Source organism: Vombatus ursinus, unplaced genomic scaffold (genome assembly GCF_900497805.2).
Source record: "Vombatus ursinus unplaced genomic scaffold, bare-nosed wombat genome assembly UNPS02014812.1, whole genome shotgun sequence".
Taxonomy (NCBI): Eukaryota; Metazoa; Chordata; class Mammalia; order Diprotodontia; family Vombatidae; genus Vombatus; species Vombatus ursinus.
This window is the reverse complement of record NW_020954590.1, coordinates 88,562,646-88,581,577: the sequence shown is the minus strand read 5'-3', so window position 1 is coordinate 88,581,577 and position 18,932 is coordinate 88,562,646. Positions and strand designations below refer to the sequence as shown.

Genomic DNA, 18,932 nt, shown 5'->3' with positions numbered 1-18,932 from the left:
ATGCTTTTTTTTTAAAGATCATTCTTTCAATTTTCACCAGCAAAGAAAGACCTTCTAATGGGTTATTGGTAATCTCTTTTGCCAAATATAAAAAGCTGGTTTTCTCTATCATACGGCAGAGGTTCATTCAAAAGTGATTTATTTTCTTTGGTCAAAGATTAGTTTTAAAGACTGAAGAAATATATGTGCATGTAAATACATATGTAGGCATGTTTTAAACAAACACATGCCAGAAAGCATTTAAAAAAATATTTCAGGATTTTTTTGGGGGTGGTGGGGGTGGTGTGTGGTTTAAACAAGTCTTCCTGGCTGCTGGGAAGAGGGTCTTATATCTGCAATTACATTCATCTATAGCTAAGCAGGTTTTCACCTAGTCATATCAATGTAAACTAAGGGCTATTGCCCCAAAGGAGAAAGAAGAGAGAAGCGGGCCTAAGAGAAAAATGGTTGGATATTCTCCTAAAAATTTGGAGGAGACAGTTTAGAGCTGGTGTTCTTAAGCTTTTTTGTGCCATGGTCCCCTTTGACAGTCTGGTAAAGCTTACGGACTCCTTCTCAGTAATGTTTTAAACACATACCATAAAATACATAGGATTATGAAGGAACCAGTGATATTGAAAGATAGTTATCAAAATATTAAAAAAAAATTCAGGGAACTCGGCTTAAGAATCCCTATTTTAGAGTGATCATTATAGATGCATCAGTTTTAGTTGCTTAAACTAGAAATCTTTGATCAGGTCCTTCTTAATCACTTTATCTTCCTCCAAGTTCTTATTTGTTTCCAAAAGGGAAATCATGATGTAGTAACTTATGCTGAAGAAGTTTTAAGTGTTTGCAAAAATGATCTCACTTGTTCTTGCAACATACTCTGAAATACTGAGGGAGCAGGCATTATTTCCCCCATTTTGCAGGAGGGGAAAAGAGGCACACACACACACACACACACACACACACACACACACACACACAAAGTCAATGATAGGACCAAGGTCATATATACAATTAGGTTGTAGAGCTTAGGCAAAGACAGATTCTTCATTCCTTATCATGATATCATGGAAAGAATATTGGAGATTGGGTTCGAGTTCTACTAGGTAACTAAATTGCTGTTTGATCATAGGCAAGTAAGTCTCTTAAATAATCTCTGTGCCTAGTTTTCCCATTTGTAAAATAGGGATAATAAGACTTACCCTACTAGCCTAATAGGAATTAGGAGAGAATGAAATGAAATAACATATGAAAATGGTTTGAAAAATTAAAAGCACTATACAAATGTAAGGTATAATTTTTTCTGACTAGGCTATGATGCTTTTGAATATATTGATTTTCAGCACTTACTTCTTAGTCATTTCTTCACAATGTCTTGCATGTAAAAGTGCTAACAATCCACATATGCCATGGTGGCCAAAGTCCCGACAGAAATATCTTGATGACAAACTGAAGCTGATTTGGAGTTAGTAAAGGATGATCCTTTAGTGCTTTATCATACCAGATATGAATACTCATTAAAAAGAAATGAATAAACAAGTGAATGGGGCAAGATGCATAGAAAAGACCATTGTGCTCACTGGTGACTCAATATCCCTTCCTTATAATGATATCAGAGTCAGGAACAGTGCAACAGATTACTAAGGGAAGTTGAAGACTCGTAGTTTTTAGATGTAGAGGGACCTTAGAGCTCAATCATTTAATCCTGGGGTTCTTAACCTATTTTATCGTTATTTATTTTGTGTCAAGGACCCTTTTGTCAACTGGTAAAACCTATGGGCACCTTCCCAGAATATTGTTTTTAAATGCAAGAAGTAAAAATTTTTTTGTTGAGTTGTTTTTCAATTGTCTGACTCTTTGTGACCCCATTTGGGGTTTTCTTGGCAAAGATACTAGAGTGGTTTGTCATTTCCTCCTCCAGCTCATTTTATAGATAAGGAAACTAAGGCAAACTGAGGCAAACAGTAAGAGACTTGCCCTCAGTTGACACTCTATCCACTGTGCCACCTAACTGCCCATAAAGCAAAATACATAGAATGATAAAGGAAACCAATTATATTGAAATATAGTTATCAAAATATATGTATTTGTTTTAAAAAGGTCAAAGACCCTAGGCTAAGAACTCTTGATTTAACCCAAACCCCTTATTGTATAGATGAGAAACTACAGAAGAAGAGACCTCCTATGAAGGTCTTTAAAAATAGGAAAGAGAAGTTTGCATCAGGCAGAGTTGTGCTGGAAAACAGGTGGATGGAATGCACATCAACTCAAGATCCCTTTCAGGCTTGTGACTGCTTCTAAGAAGAGATGGTTATATCTTGTCTTGGGGGAAAATCCTTTTCCTCCATTTCAAGGGAGGCAGATTTGTGAAAAGGGAGGAATAATGGTATGTTCTGTATTACCCACTAGGAGAGTAGGGTGTGACTCAACACCTTTTATTATTGTGTTATTAGAGGATCTTAGTATTTGGAGCTGGAAAGGACCATTGCCACTGCAAAAGCAATCTGAAGTTTGGAGAACTCAGCAGCTCCAGGAGGAAAGGTCACCTTTCAGTCGGCCTCAAAGGCGCAGTTTGTGGCTCCCAAATACTCTGACTTCTTCTTGTGCTTCATCCACATTTTCCGGAGGATGTTGGGGGTGCCACAGCTAGTTCTGCCTGTCAGCGGTACCGAGGCTTCTGCTCCCTGGGGAAAGGCTGGATCATCTTCAGGCATCTTCCTGGCCAGTCGTGTAGGTCTAAAGAGAGGGGTGGAGGAGGGAACAGAAATAATTTCTACTCTTTGCCTCATTGCAATGATATTGAGTCTCTTTCCTTTTGCATCTGGTATGCCCCTTTCCTGGGAGGGAGGAGAAGAAACTCTTCCGCCCCTGTCCTCAGGCTGATGCCAGCAGGAAGGGAGGTGGCTAGATTATTCCCATGGAGCAGGCTTGTGTTGAAAAACCTTCAGTCCTTCCTATTGTCTTAGCCTGGCATTTAGAAGCCTCTACAATCTGACTGCAACCTACCTCTCCAGCCTTTATTATAAGCTGGACTTATAACTGTTATTCAGTCTTCTTGTTTTCCCCCTGTAGTGTATCAGAGTATGTATGCATGCAGGCCTCCTTACAGAGTTATTTATTTTTGTCTCCTCCATTTCAATGTGAGCTCATGGAAGGCAGGGACCATTGCTTTTTTTTTTTTTTTTTTTGGTCTTTCTTTGTATCTCCAGTGCTTGGTACTGTGCCTGACAAAAGTGCTTGGATTTTTTTTTTTAATCAAAATGTGTTTTTTGAGTACTATGTGGGATATCAAAGAAGAAAATATTGTGCCCCTATCTGTAAAGAGTCTATAACAGTCCCTTCACCCCCTCCCCACAATAACTGTAACTATATAAATGAAGACCACTTGAAATTTCAGCAAAACTCAGGAGAAATGGATGACTTTAATTTTAATTAAAAAATTAATTAATTAAAAATGAAAATTAATGTTAACTTATCAGATCATAGATTTAGAGTTAGATGGGGTTTCACAGGCTATCTAGCCAGTCCTGGCCCTCCTGGCAGAAGTACTTGTTGACATGATGGACTGAATGCACTCCCACCTTACTCAACCTGTTCAAATCCTCATTTTCTTCCAGGCTCCATTTAGGTGTCTCTTCCTTCAAAAAAAACCTTCTCTGATGCCCTGAGGTGATAGTGACCTTTCTAGGGTCAATTTTTCCTTGAATTTGCCTTTGCCCCTATCATACAGTACCTTCAATCAATAATCAATCAACCATTATTTATTAAGTACCTGCTATGTATGGAAAACAGATAGAAAGAATGAAACAATTCTTATTCACATGGTGCTACCTTGTATCATGTTTATTTATTGCACATCATATTCCCCTCCACCCACTGCAAACTGTGAGGGTACTTGAGAATCCCTAGTTCCTAGTACAACGGCTTGCAAATGGTTTTGTTGGTCAGTTGTGTCTGACTCTTCGTGACCCAATTTTGGGTTTTCTTGGCAAAGGTAGTAGAGTGGTTTACCATTTCCTTCTCCAGCTCATTTTACAAGGTGAAGAAACTGAGGCTAGTGAGGTTACACAGGTGGTATCTGAGGCTAGATTTGAACTCAGGAAGATGAGTCTTCTTGACTCCAAGCCTGAACTCTATTCACTCTGCAACTACAAGCAAGTGGTAGATGTTTACTAAATGCTTGTTGAATGGAACTGCATGGGGTAGGGTCAGGTGCTTCAAGGTCTCAAGCCCTACTTCTATCCTGTTCACACTGGATGATGGTTGACCCAATAGAAGCAAAAAGATACAATATAGCCTGGTTCCCATTCTTTACAGAGTGAGGAGGGCTTCTTTTCCTTCCTTATCTATACCTGCTCTGACTGAGAGGTGGGGATTTTTAAAAGTTCCCTGGGGAAGCTAGGGGGGGAAAAGGTCCAATTTTTTTTTTTTCTTCTCAGTGTCTGGTGTCATGGAACTAATGAAAATGTATATGTATTAGAACCAGGGGTATAGACTGTTTTCAAATGCAGTGATTTTCATTTGTCTGCTTGTCTACCAGTAGAAATCAACTATGACTATTGGCATGCAAAGTAATACGCAACTCAGGGCCATACTTTGGGGAAAGTCTCTTAACATAAGACTGGGGACCCAGCTACTGTGATTCTTTTGGCTTCACCCTCAGGTGTTGGCTAAAGTCTGAAGTCTGTTTTTAAATCTTTCTAACAAATTCTTCTAGTTGGCCAAGTAGTTTTTGTTCACACTGATCTCATCAGTTTTTTTTTTTTTAACTCTTATATAGCATTTATTTTCTGACTCACTCATTTTGGCATTTAATTGTATCAGTCTTAGATTCATGGTTGCAACTGTTTCTTTTACTAGATTGAAAACTCCTTGCAGGTAGGCCCTCTTTCATAGATGTAATTCAGTTTGACAGACATTTACTGCCTGATAGTGTAAGGCACTATGCTAGGCACTGGGAATAGAAAGATTCACAATGGATCAGTCCCAGCTCCCAAGTTTAATTTCTACTGCTAGATACTATATGTATATTATATTATATACTATATTACAGATATACTCATTTGTAGAGAGAGCAAATGCAAACAATTGGGGTGAAGGGGACGGACTAATTAAGGAGGTGGCCCTGGTATTGTCTTGATGGAAGAGGAGGCTTATGGGAGGTGGAGGTGAGAAGGGCCTGAGAGATGGCCCTTGTGCATGCATGTTGCACAAAGATGAGAGCTGGTTGTTCAATTTGGCTGGAATGTAGAGTGTGTAAATGGGAGTGATGTAGACTTCTTTTCTAACCCATCTTGGTATTTATCATAGTACTACTGAGCACATACTAGTGTTTTAACTTGACCTAAATCAACTTGATTTGAATTAAAGACTTTTGTTTAGCATCTTCTACCCTTAATTCACAAGGTAATTTTGATACCAATACTTTCATTTGGGGCTCTACAGGGAACATAGTCTGTATTTATTCACGTAGTTATTTGCAGTTGTCTTCCCTTTGAGAACATGAGTTCCTTGAAGGCAGAGACTATTTTTTTGCCTTTTTTTTTTTTTTTTTTGGTATCTCCAGCCTTTAGTTCAGGGCCTGGCGCCCAGAAAACGCTTAATACATGCTTGTTGATTGGCTTTGAAAAAATTCCACAAAAAATAAAACCAAATTGATATTCATTTCCGAAGAGTCTGAGCTCTAAAATAAGCACCCAAGTTAATGGAATTATTTCCATCAAAAAGTACTTCAGACCAATCCTCAAGAAATAACTGATGAGGCAGCTCTAGAGAGAGGAAGTTCACTGCCCTCATTTGGAGGTGATTTGTGATGGGCGAAGTTTTTGAGTAGCTGGATGACCTCTGACCTAGTCCACCTGCTACTCCTTTGCCTCCTTTCAGACAGGCATTTGCCAGGAAGCCTCAAAAACTCAGAGAACTTACTCTTTTGTCAGAGTGCGATCACTTTCTTCTGCTGCTGCAATTTCACTGGCAGGAGGCTGTTTCACGGTAATCCTGGGCACTGGTAGTGAGGTCTGGGATATCTGTGCCATGCAGAAGGATGAAAGAAAAGTGTCAGGATATGGCTATATACTCATGTTTCTAATAGCATTGATTGAACTTACTGAAAGGGAGACTTTGTAAATTGAATTTTAAAAAGTGCAGAGAAAAAGCAGCAGAGAGACAAGTGATCATTCAATGACAGAAGAGTTTTGGCACTTGGAGTCATCTTCAACTATTATTTCTCCTTCATCCCTATTATTTGAATTTATCATCAGGTACTATTAATTCTTCGTTTGAAATGACTGCTAGGAAAAAAAAAAGGCCTGCTAGGTATACCTTCTTTACCAAACCACAACAATGACCAGGTCAAGGCCTTTGCCACCTCTTGTCTGAACTGGAATAACAGCTTCTCTGACTCCAGTTTTTGAAGCAATAGCAACTCATATTTGTATGTATCTAAGGATTTGCAAAGTGCTTGCTTCTGAAAACCCTGTGACGGGAGGAGTGCAAGTACTATTATCTCTATTTTTGTTGCTATTGTTATTTTCGTGACCCAATTTGGAGTTTTCTTGGCAGAGATACTGGAGTGGTTTGCCATTTCCTTCTCCAGCTCATTTTGCAGATGAGGAAACTGAGGCAAACAGGGTTAAGTGATTCGCTCAGGGTCACACAGCTAGTAATTGTCTTGAGGCCAGATTTCAACTCAAAAAGCTGAATCTTCCTGACTCCAGTCCCAGCACTCTATCCCCTGTGCCACCTTGCTGCATCTCCATTTTATAGAGAAGGCAGAGGAGATTAACTGACTTGCTTGGGGCCACATAGCAAGATAAGCATCAAGGTGAAAATTCAAATTCAGATCTTCTGATTCCAAAGCCAATGCTTTTCCCACTAACAACAACAAGCATTTATATAGCATTTACTATGGGCCAGGTACAGTGGTTAGTGTTTTACAAATATTATCTTATTTGATTCTCACAACAACCCTGTGAGGTAGATCCTATTATTATTCCCATTTTATAGTGGAGAAAACTGAGGCAAACAGAGGTTGTCACTTGCCCCAGGACCCATAGCTAGTAACTGTCTGAGGCTGGATTTGAACTAAGGTTTTCCTGACTCTTCATCCACTATAACATCATGCTGCCATAGTGATCATATAGTTTACAGGGATAGAACATATGTTGGGGTTGGTAATCATTCCACTTCTTCCTTTCTGAGGTCACCATCTTTGATTTCTGTTCTGTCTTCCACTTTCCAATTATCGCCATCATCACTACCTGACCCCCTCTCCACCATACACCATATCTCAGCTGCCGCTGTCACCCTTCTGAGGACAATGTCTAGGCTTGAGGCTGAGTGCTACAGTTCTTAAGCCTCCCTGATTATTGTGGTTGCTTTCCTGCCTTCCCTTGATTTTCAAAGTGAGAGTCCAGAACCAACTCATATGCTGTATGAACTTGGGCAGATCACATAACCTCTTTTTAACATAGTCTCTTCATTTGTCTGCCTGGGGTGATGACACTCAACCAACCTACCTGATAGACAGTTGTTGAGGATCAAATGAAATAATAGGTTGGAAAATTGGCTTGGTTCCTTCTTTCTTTCTTCCTTCCTTCCTTCCTTCCTTCCTTCCTTCCTTTCTTCCTCTCTCTCTCTCCCTTTCTATTTTTTTTTTTTTTTGAGGTGGAGTGGAGTGGGTAGGGAAGGAATTGGGAGGTTGAGCACAAAGTTAAAGCAGGAAGAAGGTTGAAAAAAGTCCTAATACTGAGAATCTGCTACTAATACATTGTATGACTGGCTCACTCACTTCCTTTCTCTGGGCCTCAGTTTCCTTATTTATTAAATGAGAAAATTAGATTAGATAGCCTCTATGTTCACTTCTAACCCTAACATTTCTGAGCATCTTTGTAGCTTATGTTGAGGTTTTTCAAGATCTCTTCACACCTCTGAGCTCATGTCATCTTAAACTGCAAGCTTTACTCCAATCAATCAACATTTATTAAGTGCCTACTATGTTCCAGGCACTATGCAAAGTGCTGGGAATACAAAAGAGGCAAAAGATAACCCCTGCCCTCTAGGAGCTTACAATTTAATAGAGGGGACAACATGCAAACAAATATATACAAAGCAAGCTATACACAGGATAAATAGGAAATAATTAAAAGAGGGAAAAGGCATTAAGAGGAGTTGGGGAAAGCTTCCTGTAGAGGGTGGGATTTTAGTTGGAACTTAAGGGAAGCCGGGGAAATCAGTATTCAGAACAGAGGAGGGAGAGCATTCCAGGTATGGGAGATAGCCAGAGAAAACACCCAAAGCTTACAGATAGTGTCTTATTCATGGAACACCCAGGAGGCCATGTTACTGGATCAAAGAGTACACGTTGGGGAGTAAGGTGTAAGAAGACTGGAAAGGTAGAAGGGGGCTAGATTATGGATGTCTCTGAATGCCAAGTGGAGAATCCAAGGCAGGCAGGCTGCATGAGAGATAATAACATCTAAAAGATGAAAGAGGGGATGTAGAATTTATTCAGATACAAAGGAGTCCTTGGCAGAAATTTAAAAAAAGGAATACTTATCCGAAGTGCTTAGGCTGAGGGGTATTTTGTTTTCTTATGAAAATCTTATCACTCCTTCAAATGTAACTGGTAATTAACCAGCTATTCTCCAAATGATTTAGTGAAGGACTTATAGTAGGCATTGGACAAATGCTTGTTGATTGATTGACTTGGCAAACTGAAGGACTGCTCCTCTTCCCCACTCCAGGCCACCTAGTGTGAGCTAGTGACAAAAGAGGGAACAAAAACATCCCCTGTCTCTATTCGTGACCAAGTTGGCACCATTCCCTACTATATTAGACCAGTTGCATTAGAACTGAATTGTCTTAAAAGAGAGTTGTTAGTGATATGTAATTATCCCTTGCCAAAAGTGGTTATATGGTAAGGTTAAAAACCAAATGGTTTTAAAAGCAGAAAAGTTTTCAACAGTGAGATGCCTTTCTATCATTCTCAGGTCTAAAACAAAGGATACTCGGTGTCCCTGTTCATGGCACATAGGAGGACAGGCATAGCACAGCAGGTATAGTTAGCTTAATTTATCTTACTTACCAGAGATTTTCCATATGCTCGATTCCCACACAGAATTAATGGTTTGGGTTCAGAAATTCCCACTGCAGAGCAGAACAGAAATAGCATTATCATTCAATGGTACCATGTGTCCTGCCTCTCCCTATTTCTGTGTATGATTCTCGTAGCCAATACTCAACGTAAAGGTAGTTGAGGAGTTTGTGCTAGGTGCTGAAATCAGAAGGCAGGGTGAGGATCTCCAGGAAGGTAAGTGAAAATTTTTTGAATGTCAAGTAAGATAATAACCTTTTCTCTTAGCACTTTTTAAATGGAGAAATGAAAAAAAAATCAACCCCAAGCCCCTGTAATTTACACCTAGGGGTCTAGCATCATGGGAATTTTCCTGATTTGCTTTAGAGAAGTGGAAATTGCCTAACTCTGTCAGATAGTTCAATCTTACCAACCTTAGAAGTATATCATAGTGTCAGTGAAATAATGAGTTGTAAGGGACTTCAGAGACTGCCTATAATAATAATAATAGTAGTCACATATTTTTATATAGCACTTTAAGTTTAGCAAAGTGCTTTCCTCATAATTACCCCATGAAGAAGGTAGACTAATTGAATCCCTGATCAAAGCATGTCAATAACATCCTGACCAGTAATCATCCATCCAATTCCTGATGATATCTAGCAATGGGGCATTTCACTACCAAGAGATCAATGGATCAATGATCACAGGGTCTCTGTGTATTCTTTCTTTGAATAAGAAGGACCCTTTCTTGTGTCAGAGTTACTCCTTTGGAGGAGGAATAGAAGAGTCCTGTGTGTATGTTAGGTGAATCCTCACGTTATAGGTGTCCTCTACGTCCTGACTTACCAGGCCTTCCAAGATCAAAGAACATCCTATAAAAAAAAAAAGCAAAAAACGATCCATGGTCTTTCAAAAACAGATGTATCTACTGAGAGAATCTTGGTAATATTCAAGCATGATTATGTCCTAGAACAGTGATTCTCAGAGTGTGGCCCAGGGATTGAGACCCTTTTAGGGAGTCCATGAGGTCAAAATTATTTTCATAATAATATGAAGACATTTTAATTTCTAATATACTAAAAATGTATAGATATAACCCACTTAAACAAAAGCTATTTTGGGAGGGGTCCTCAATAATCTTTAAGAATGTAGATGGGTAGAGGCAGCTAGGTGGTGCAGTGGACAGAGCTACAGCCTTGGAGTCAGGAGGACCTGAGTTCAAATCTGGCCTAAGACACTTGACACTTACTAACTGTGTGATCCTGGGCAAGTCACTAAACCCTGATTGCCTTAAAAAGCAAAACCAAAAAAAAGAGTGTAGATGGGTCCTGAGACCAAAAAGTTTGAGAACCACTGTTTTAGCATATTCTAGTGTGATTTCCAATTCTCAATACCATCTCTGCCAACCATTGCCTTTTGGAATATGGTGATAGAACCAGTCAACGAAAAGAGAGGTATGGCAATTCAAGAGACTGGTAATGATAGCTGTGGATATCTTCTGATCCTTTTTTACTCAGATTGAAACATAGATCAGACCAGAGAGGGGACAGAATTTTAAAATGTATTTTAATTGAATGATTTGAAAAAGTTAATTTTTGATGATGAGTGCTTATTAAGCTCCTTGAGGTAAGGACTGCTTTCCTTTTTTTTTTTTTTTAATCTTTACATTCTCAGAGCCTGGGGTAGCTAGGTGGTACAGTAGATTGAGTGCCAGGCCTGCAGTCAGGAAGATTCATCTTCCTGGGTTCCAATATGGCCTTACACATTTAATAGCTGTGTGACCCTAGGCAAGTCACTTAACCCTGTTTTCCCCGGTTTCCTCATCTGGTAAATGAGTTGGAAAAGGAAATGGTAAACCTCTCCAGTATCTTGGCTGGGAAAACCCTGAATAGGGTCACAAAGAATTGGAAATAACTGAAAAATGACTTAACAACAACAAATTCCTGGAGCCTGATAGTGTCTTGCCCATTGTAGGGACCTAATAAAAGTTTGTTGAATGTGGTATCCCTTTTGCATCAAACTCCTAGTGCTTCCCACTTATTCTCAAAACATCTTAGTAAAGTAGGTCACAGGATCATAGGGTTTAGAGGGCCCCTAATGGTTAATTCATACCTCTTCTTCCAGATTAGGAAATTGAGGCCCAAAGGACAAAATGTTACATAGCCTATAAATAGCAGAGCCAGGATTCAAATGTAGGTCTCTGCCTATAAATCTAGTGCTCATTCCATTATACTCCATACCAGATAGCTTAGCTGGAGTAGATGAAATGTTACTGGATGAAGTCAGTTGCCATTTTTAGAAATCCAAAAAAATTTTTTACTGATTCAAGAAGGACAGTAGATCCCCTTCCTTTCATGCTGGACAAAACTGAAAATTCAGGAGCCTTCTCCTTTAGCTCATAATTAAAAAAAAGAAAAAGGATGCTTAGATCCGAGTGCCTGTAAAACTTCATCTAATTTATATCTGCATCAACGTGGACCCTCTTCATAATGGGAGACTGAATACTTGGACTCATTTTTAGATGAGTCATCTTTTGGAGGGAAACAGGGAAGAATATGTTGGCTTGGAAAATCTTCTTCGTGTAAGCATATCCTCTTTTCTTTTCTCCCTTTTCCACATACGGCAAGGCTGGCATCTTCTGTCAGATTGAGGATCCTGGCGAATGAGATACCTCCAATTGCTCCAAATCAGACAGATAAGTAGACTTCCCTAATCTGTGCCAGTATCGGAACTGCTGGGATGATCTAAGTCAGACTCCCAATCCTCATTGCCCCCCATATGATGGGCAGATGCTCAGGGCTTAACACCTATTTAGACCTCTTGGAATATGAAGATAGTTCCACACAGTTACAGATTCTCAGAAGGGTAACAGGGCTTACTTACCATGTCTGCCAGTGTTTTTGGCCGGGGGCTGTCCTTGTGGCCCATTCTGGAGGCGGCCAAACCTCCTTTCTTCGCTTTCTCGGCAAAGGACCTGGGGTCGTTCATTCCTGTGGGGCAGAAGCTCCAGAGGCCCATGGATGTGATAATCAGTCACTGCTACCACCTACAGGGGAGAAAAAGAACTGACTCTGAAGAGTTACGGTCATCTCTTTGCATACCTCCAACCACCCTGGGGAGGCCTTTATGCAGAAGGTCAAAGGGTTTTTTTTTTTTTAATTGATAAGTTTTGCCTTTTTCCTGAATCTGGTTAAAGCTTTTTGTTGTTGTTCAGTTGTATCCAACTCTTTGTGACCCTGCTGACCATACTGTCCATGTCCATGGGGTTTTCTTGGCAAGATATTGGAGTAATTTGCCATTTCCTCCTCCAGTGGATTAAGGCTAACAGAGGTTAAGTGACTTGCCCAGCAAGTGTCTGAGGCTAGATTTGAACTCAAGTCTTCCTGACTCCAGGCCCAGTTTTCTATCCACTGAACCACCTACCTGCCTCCTCTGGTTAAAGCTAGGAGACTTAAAAATGCCTAGAAGTTTAATATTTTTTTAAAAATTGGGGAAAACTTTCCTTTGCCTTAATGTTGACTAAAAATATTCACAGGATCTCAGAGTGGGAAGAAACCTCAACGATCTTCTAGTCCAGGGGTGGGGAACCTTCATGGAGTTTGGATTCAAAGGGCCATACTTGAGGACCTAGAGGGCCACATGTGGTTCCCTGTTCTAGACCAACTCTTACATACTCACTACCTCTTTTCTATTCCCCTCTTGGACAATTTTTTTTTCATTTATTACAATGAAACTTGACTTTCTGAAAATTTTACCCATTGGTCTTAGTTTTGAACTCTGAGGATAAGAAGTCCTTTTTATATACTGTTATTAAACTATTTCGGTGCAACTCTTGGTCCCTTCTGAAATCTCTTCTCTACCTTAAATATCCCTAAATGCTTTGAATAATCTTCATATGGCATGAATTTGAATCCATAAGGGTTCTCCTTACTATTTTCTTATTTTGTTAGTTTGTTTTTTTCTGAAAAGAAACACCTTTACTCTGAAAATGACAGGGAAAAAAATTACTAACAGGGAAGTGCTACCTAAAATAAGTAAGGAGATAAGAGAATATCTAGGTGACCTTCATGGCTTCAGGTCATATGGCCCAGATGAACTACATCTTCCATTCTTGATAGGACTGGCAGATGTGATTGCTGAATAACTACTAGCAGCATATGAACCAGAAAGATGCCACACAATTTGTTGTTGTTGTTCAGTCATGTCTAACCCTTCATGATCCCACTTAGGGTTTTCTTGGCAAAGATGCTGGAGTGGCTTGCCATTCCTTCTCCAGCTCATTTTACAGATGAGGAAACTGAGGCAAACAGGGTTCAGTGATTTGCCCAGAGTCACACAGCTAGTAAGTGTCTGAGGCTGGATTTGAACTCAGGAAGATGAGTCTTCCTGATTCCAAGCCCAGGGCTCTATCTATTGGGTCACTACAGAGATGGGCAAATGTCATCATGACTTTCAAAAGAGGGAAAAGAAAAGAGTTTGCAAGCTATAGGCCAAGGAGCTTGATTTCAGTTCCTGGGAAAATTCTTGAAAGGACCATTATAGAGGTGGTTGTAGTCCACTCAGAAAAGGAAATCTGAGTGATTACAAAGAGGCTACATGGAACCATTAAGAACAGGTCATGCCAGACTAACCTCATTGCATTTTGAGGGGAGGATTATTAAACTAGTAGATGAGGGGAAAGCTGTGGGTATAGTTTACCTAGATTTTAGCAAATATTTTGATAAAATATCTCATACTGTTCTCTTGAAGAAGATGGAGAGATAGGTATTAGGCAAACAACACCATCGGATGGATTCAAAACTGGTTGAATAGCTGGAGTCAAAGAGTAATTATTAAAGCCTTAGTGTCTATGGGGCAGGAGGTTTTGAAAGGAGTACCTCATGGAGCTGTGCTTGGTCCTGTGCCATTTAACGTTTTTATCAAGACCTTGGATAAAGGCACAGATAGTATGCTCATCAAATTTGCAAGTGGCACAAAATTGAAGGGATAACTAATTATGGATGACAGAGACAGAATTCGAAAGGTGTTGAAAGGCCAGGGTGTTGGGCTTAATCTAATACAATAGAATTCAATAGAGATAAATGGAAATTGTTATACTTAGGTACAAAAAAAATCAACACCACAATTATAGCATAGGGAAGGTATGAATAGACAGAAGTTGTCCTGAAGAAGATCTGGGGATTTTAGTGGACTACAAGCTCAAGAGGAGTTGTCAGTGTAATGTGGGGGCCCAAAAAGCTAGTTCAGCCCAAGGGGTTTAGCTTCCAGTAATAGTTTAGAGAGCTACATTTTAAGCAGCACATTGATAGAATGCTGTGTCTAGACGAGGGCAACGAGGAGTGCCAAGGGCCTTGACAAGTTCATGATGTATGAAGATCAGTTGGAGAAACTGGGCACGTTTAGCTTGGTCAAAGATGAGACTTGAGAGGACCTGATATCTGTGATCACATATTTGAAGGGCTGTCTTGTGGAGGAAGGAGGAAACTTGTTCTCTTTGGCCCAAGGGGTCAGAAGTTGTTGTTTGTCCTTCATTCTCCAAGAGGGCCATGACATTAGGGAGGTGATGCCATGACATGCAAGTGAATTTAAGTGAGGGAAGGCTGTGCAAAGTCACCAGCTTCACTTTCTCCTCCAGAGCCATCTGGGTCCAGTGGCAAGGTATAGATCAGAATGACTGGAGATGGTCCTGGATGTAGTGGGAGACCGTGGCCTTTTTAAGCTAAGCTCTTTAACAGGTCTCAAGTTTGTCTGAGGCAATGCCATTCAGTGATTAAGGCTAGGTAAGAAATGAGGTGAAGAATGGCCTCTTTACCTAGTCAAAAAAGAAGAAAAATCACTCTGGGAGGGGAAGACCTTCAGGGTTTTTGGCCAAAACAGAAACAATTGCTTTTTACTAGCCCTTGTGATAAGAAATGACAAGAATGCATACATTCCTGGGGAAAGCAAAAGTTCTGTCTTAGTCCAATGGGCCAGGGTCTTAGGAGTCTGAGCTGTGAGACAAAGCATCTACCACAGAAGTTATGTTTTCTGAAAGACAAACTATATTCAAGTAAAACCTAAAACCAGTCTTGTTAAGATCTGAGTCTCCTAGATTGTGATCATTCTGTCTTGGTCATGATTCCCAAGTAATGATTCTCAAGGCATGTTTGGTACCTGCAAACATGTTTCCATTGCTAGAATTCCAGAGCCACTGTTACAGCCTCCCAGGGATTACCTAGTAGAAACAATGGTTGGAAGTTGCAGGGAGGCCAATTTAGTCTGGATTTTAGGGAAAACTTACTAATAATTAGAGATGTCCAAAAGCGGAATGGTTTGTCTCAAGAGATTATGAATCTCTTTTCCTTGGAGGTCTTCAAGCAAAAGTTGAACAACAGCTTGTTGGGGATGTTATGGTGGAGCTTCCTTTCAAGTATGGGTTAGACTAAATGGTCACTGGGGTCCCATTCCACTCTCCAATTCTATGATTCTTCCTGTAAGTGTGTTCCAGAAAGCTTATGTCCCTCCCAATATGTGGTGCCCAGAACGGAGCATCATACTCTAGATGGAATTTGATCAGAACAAACTGGTGTAGAACCATCACCCCATCATGAATCATTTATTCATTCAGGAATAATGTTTACATATTTGTTTCTCCTTTCCATGTTTTGGGTTGAAGTGTCTCGAAAGTATTCACTCTATAGCTATGGAAAAGAGGCTCTAATAAGTCATTTTGACTATTACAAACACCAAAATTAACTACAAAGGACCTATGAAGGAAGATGCTATCTGCATCCAGAAAAAGAACTGATAGAATTGATCCCAGAAAAAGGTTATGTAGAATGATTTTACACACACACACACACACACTTGTGTGCCTGATGGTAGCCATCTCTAGGGCAGGGAGAGGGAAGGAAAAAAAAGGAAAAAAAGGAAAAAAAATAAATTTACATGATAACTTTATTATATATTTAAAAGGAGTAGCAAATTGTACACAATAGACTTGCAGTTTCATGTGCATTTTTTCCTATTATACTATGTTATTGAAATGTTTATTTTATTCCATAAATTAAAAATAAAATGAATACAATTTAAAAAAAGAAAAAAAAAAGGGAGGAGGCTCCAAAGTCTCCCTTGTGGCCACAAGTACCTTCCTCACTCCTATTAATTATTCTAGAGAATTATTCAAATGGAAGTGAGTGAGACAAAGTTTAACTTGGTCTTATGGTGGGTAACTGAGCTTTAGTCCAATCCTCAGCATGTTAGAGCATGGTTTATGGCTAACTTCTCTTGGAGACAGTCATACAGCAGGTATTTTTTATTTTTCATATCTCATCTGTTTGCTGCATCTGAGAGCAGTTCCAAATCTTCTGAGATCCAGATTCTTACCCCACCCATAGAGTAAAAGGGAACAGAATCTATTTCAGCATTTGTGATCTCTTTGGTAAATTTTACCATCAATATATCATTGTTTGGGGAGTTGATTTATAACTACTTTGGTTTATCTAGGTCAGGAAATGAACCATGCCATGGCCCAGTTTAGGTTTCTGACTCAGTTCCAGCCATTTAGAGCATTTGGATCTCACTATTTGTATTAGAAGAAAGTCATTTTTCTTTCCTGGATGTAATAGAAAGTCCAATGTTCATAGAATTCTGCAGTGAACCAGGGAAATGTCAGACCTTAATCCAGGTTGAGTGGCACCACTAATCCACTCTCTGAGATAAATTGCTCATTTTGTGGCTGCAAGCCTCTGCAGTGGGTGGTCCTGCACACAGCACTCCCAGCTCAGAGCCCTGCATAGCCCCCTTTCTCTCAACTCTTGCTCTGCCAGATCTGGCCCATATATTGGAGCTCCTGGCATGATTAAAGGCAGTCTTTTTTTTGGCGAAGCAATTGTGGTTAAGTGACTTGCCCAGGGTCACACAGCTAGTAAGTGTCAAGTGTCTGGTCTGAGATCGGATTTGAACTCAGGTCCTCCTGACTCCAGGGCCAGTGCTCTATCCACTGCACCACCTAGCTGCCCCAATTAAAGGCAGTCCTAAAGCCAAGATGTGAACAGAGACACAATAGGTGCTGGGCATTCAGGGCAAAATTTTCAATGAAGTCAATTAACTTCGTTAGCTTAACCATGAACAAAAGAAACAGATACTCCTTTATAAACCGGTAAGTAAGAAAAAGAATTGAAATAACTTTTATTTAGAGAGATATTTTCCCAACTTAAAATACTTTAATAGGTAATCTAAGTTTATTTTCCTAACATTCCTAGGAGGTAGTGAAAGGGAGAAAATACCCATTTTGCAGATGGAAAAATTGAGACAGTCCCAGTTCCGTTGCTTACTAGCTGTATGATCGTAGATAAGTTGCTTAATCTCCTAGACCCTCATTTTATTTCATCTGTCATAGCACTTTCACTGTCTGAATCACAGGGTGCTTTGAGACTCAAATAAGATAATAGATGTAAAAACATGAAATAAAGTTCTTGGTGAACTGTGAGCTAGCTTAATTTAATCAATGTGGTCATATTATTAAAAGAACACTGGGCTTGGAGTTGAGATGAATTATCATAATATAACTAACAATTACATAGCACTTTAGGTTTACAAAGTATTTTACATATATTATTTCATTTGATCCTTACAAAAAAACCCAGTGAAGTAGGGGCTATTATTTTAATTATCCCCATTTTACAGATGAGCACAGTGAGGCTAAAGAGCCTTAAGGGACTTGCCTCAAGTCACACAGCCAGTAAATATCTGAGGCAGGGTTCAGACTCAAGTTTCTCTGGCTCTCCAGTCCTGGGATCTGTGTGATGTGCCACCAGCCGTGTGAAGGCTGTGCCCGTGTTCGTGAAGTAATGGAGTTAGGGCTGGCGCTCAGAATTTCTGGAGTTTTGTTTTTTTCAAATATCTTTTGGCTTCCCCAGCACCCTTTTTGATGCATTTCTCAAGTGATACTGGAGCCAAATCTAATCCTTTAACATCTGAAAAAAATGAAGTTTTTTTTCCCCACCTATGATGGGCTAGGTTAAGAGACTGGCTGCCCTCTTACTAGGTCATCTGCATGAATGTGAAGTACTCAGCCACGCAGTGGCATACTTGAGGCTTGCCAGGCCAGGGAGTGTGCCTGGTTGCTCTCCAGGTTATCTGCTATTTTGCTTCCTTGTGAAATTAAACCTGTGTATCTAGGGATACTAAAACAATTTAGAAAGAATAAAGGTTTCCTGTCTGTATTTCAGAGAGAGAAGGAAAGAAAAACACATCACTTTAGCCTTCCCTCCCTCTCCTTTTTCTCTCCTGACCCAAACACCTTAACCTAGCTATGGTGCTCAAAGCCATACAATATCTTGGGGCTATTCCATGGGGCCCCCACAGTAGAGTACATTAAACCCACACCAGGAAATGGACCGCTGAAAGGTTTGATTGTGTGGCTCTTTGCTCCTGAAAGACTGGTTTATTTTCTAGTTTCACCAGTACAGCTTGTTCCTGCTGCTGGCTTCAAACCTGAACACGGCCACCCTGATCTTTCTTAGCAGTAGGGGTGGAGAGGAGGCAAGGGGCTAAGGACCCCATTTCTTTAATATGCAAGTTCCTTGAGTTAACAAATGGTCTCCTTCCTGAACATAGAGCAATAGAAGCTAAAGACTTTGACAAATACCAAAACGCCAGTGTATAATGTAATTAGATAGCTTGGATTTGTATGGGAGGGGGTCCTTTGGTTCCTCAGTTTCCATTTGGTTGTCAGTCCAGGAAGTCAGTGAAAAACAAAAAACAAAAAACAAGCAGACTCGGAAATCACGTGTATAAGGAGGATGTGCGGAGTATAAAATGTGGGGTTCTTGTGAATTAAAATCAGAAGAAAGTGTGGCTGGTAATCACAGGTCTCAGAATGAGT

The 18,932-nt window shown here is 39.9% G+C and overlaps 1 protein-coding gene across 1 annotated transcript in view; it reads right to left on the bottom strand.

The window, feature by feature from the left end:
* Positions 1-2,537: 2,537 nt before the first annotated feature.
* LOC114053775 (vexin-like) overlaps positions 2,538-18,932 on the bottom strand; it is a 29,667-nt gene continuing 13,272 nt past the window's right edge. Inside the window, exons 3-6 of the mRNA XM_027876902.1 lie at positions 11,948-12,110; positions 9,074-9,135; positions 5,914-6,014; positions 2,538-2,724 (exon numbers count right to left, since the gene is read on the bottom strand). Of these exons, the coding sequence (XP_027732703.1) occupies positions 2,538-2,724; positions 5,914-6,014; positions 9,074-9,135; positions 11,948-12,110 (513 nt within the window). The remainder of the gene's footprint in view (positions 2,725-5,913; positions 6,015-9,073; positions 9,136-11,947; positions 12,111-18,932) is intronic.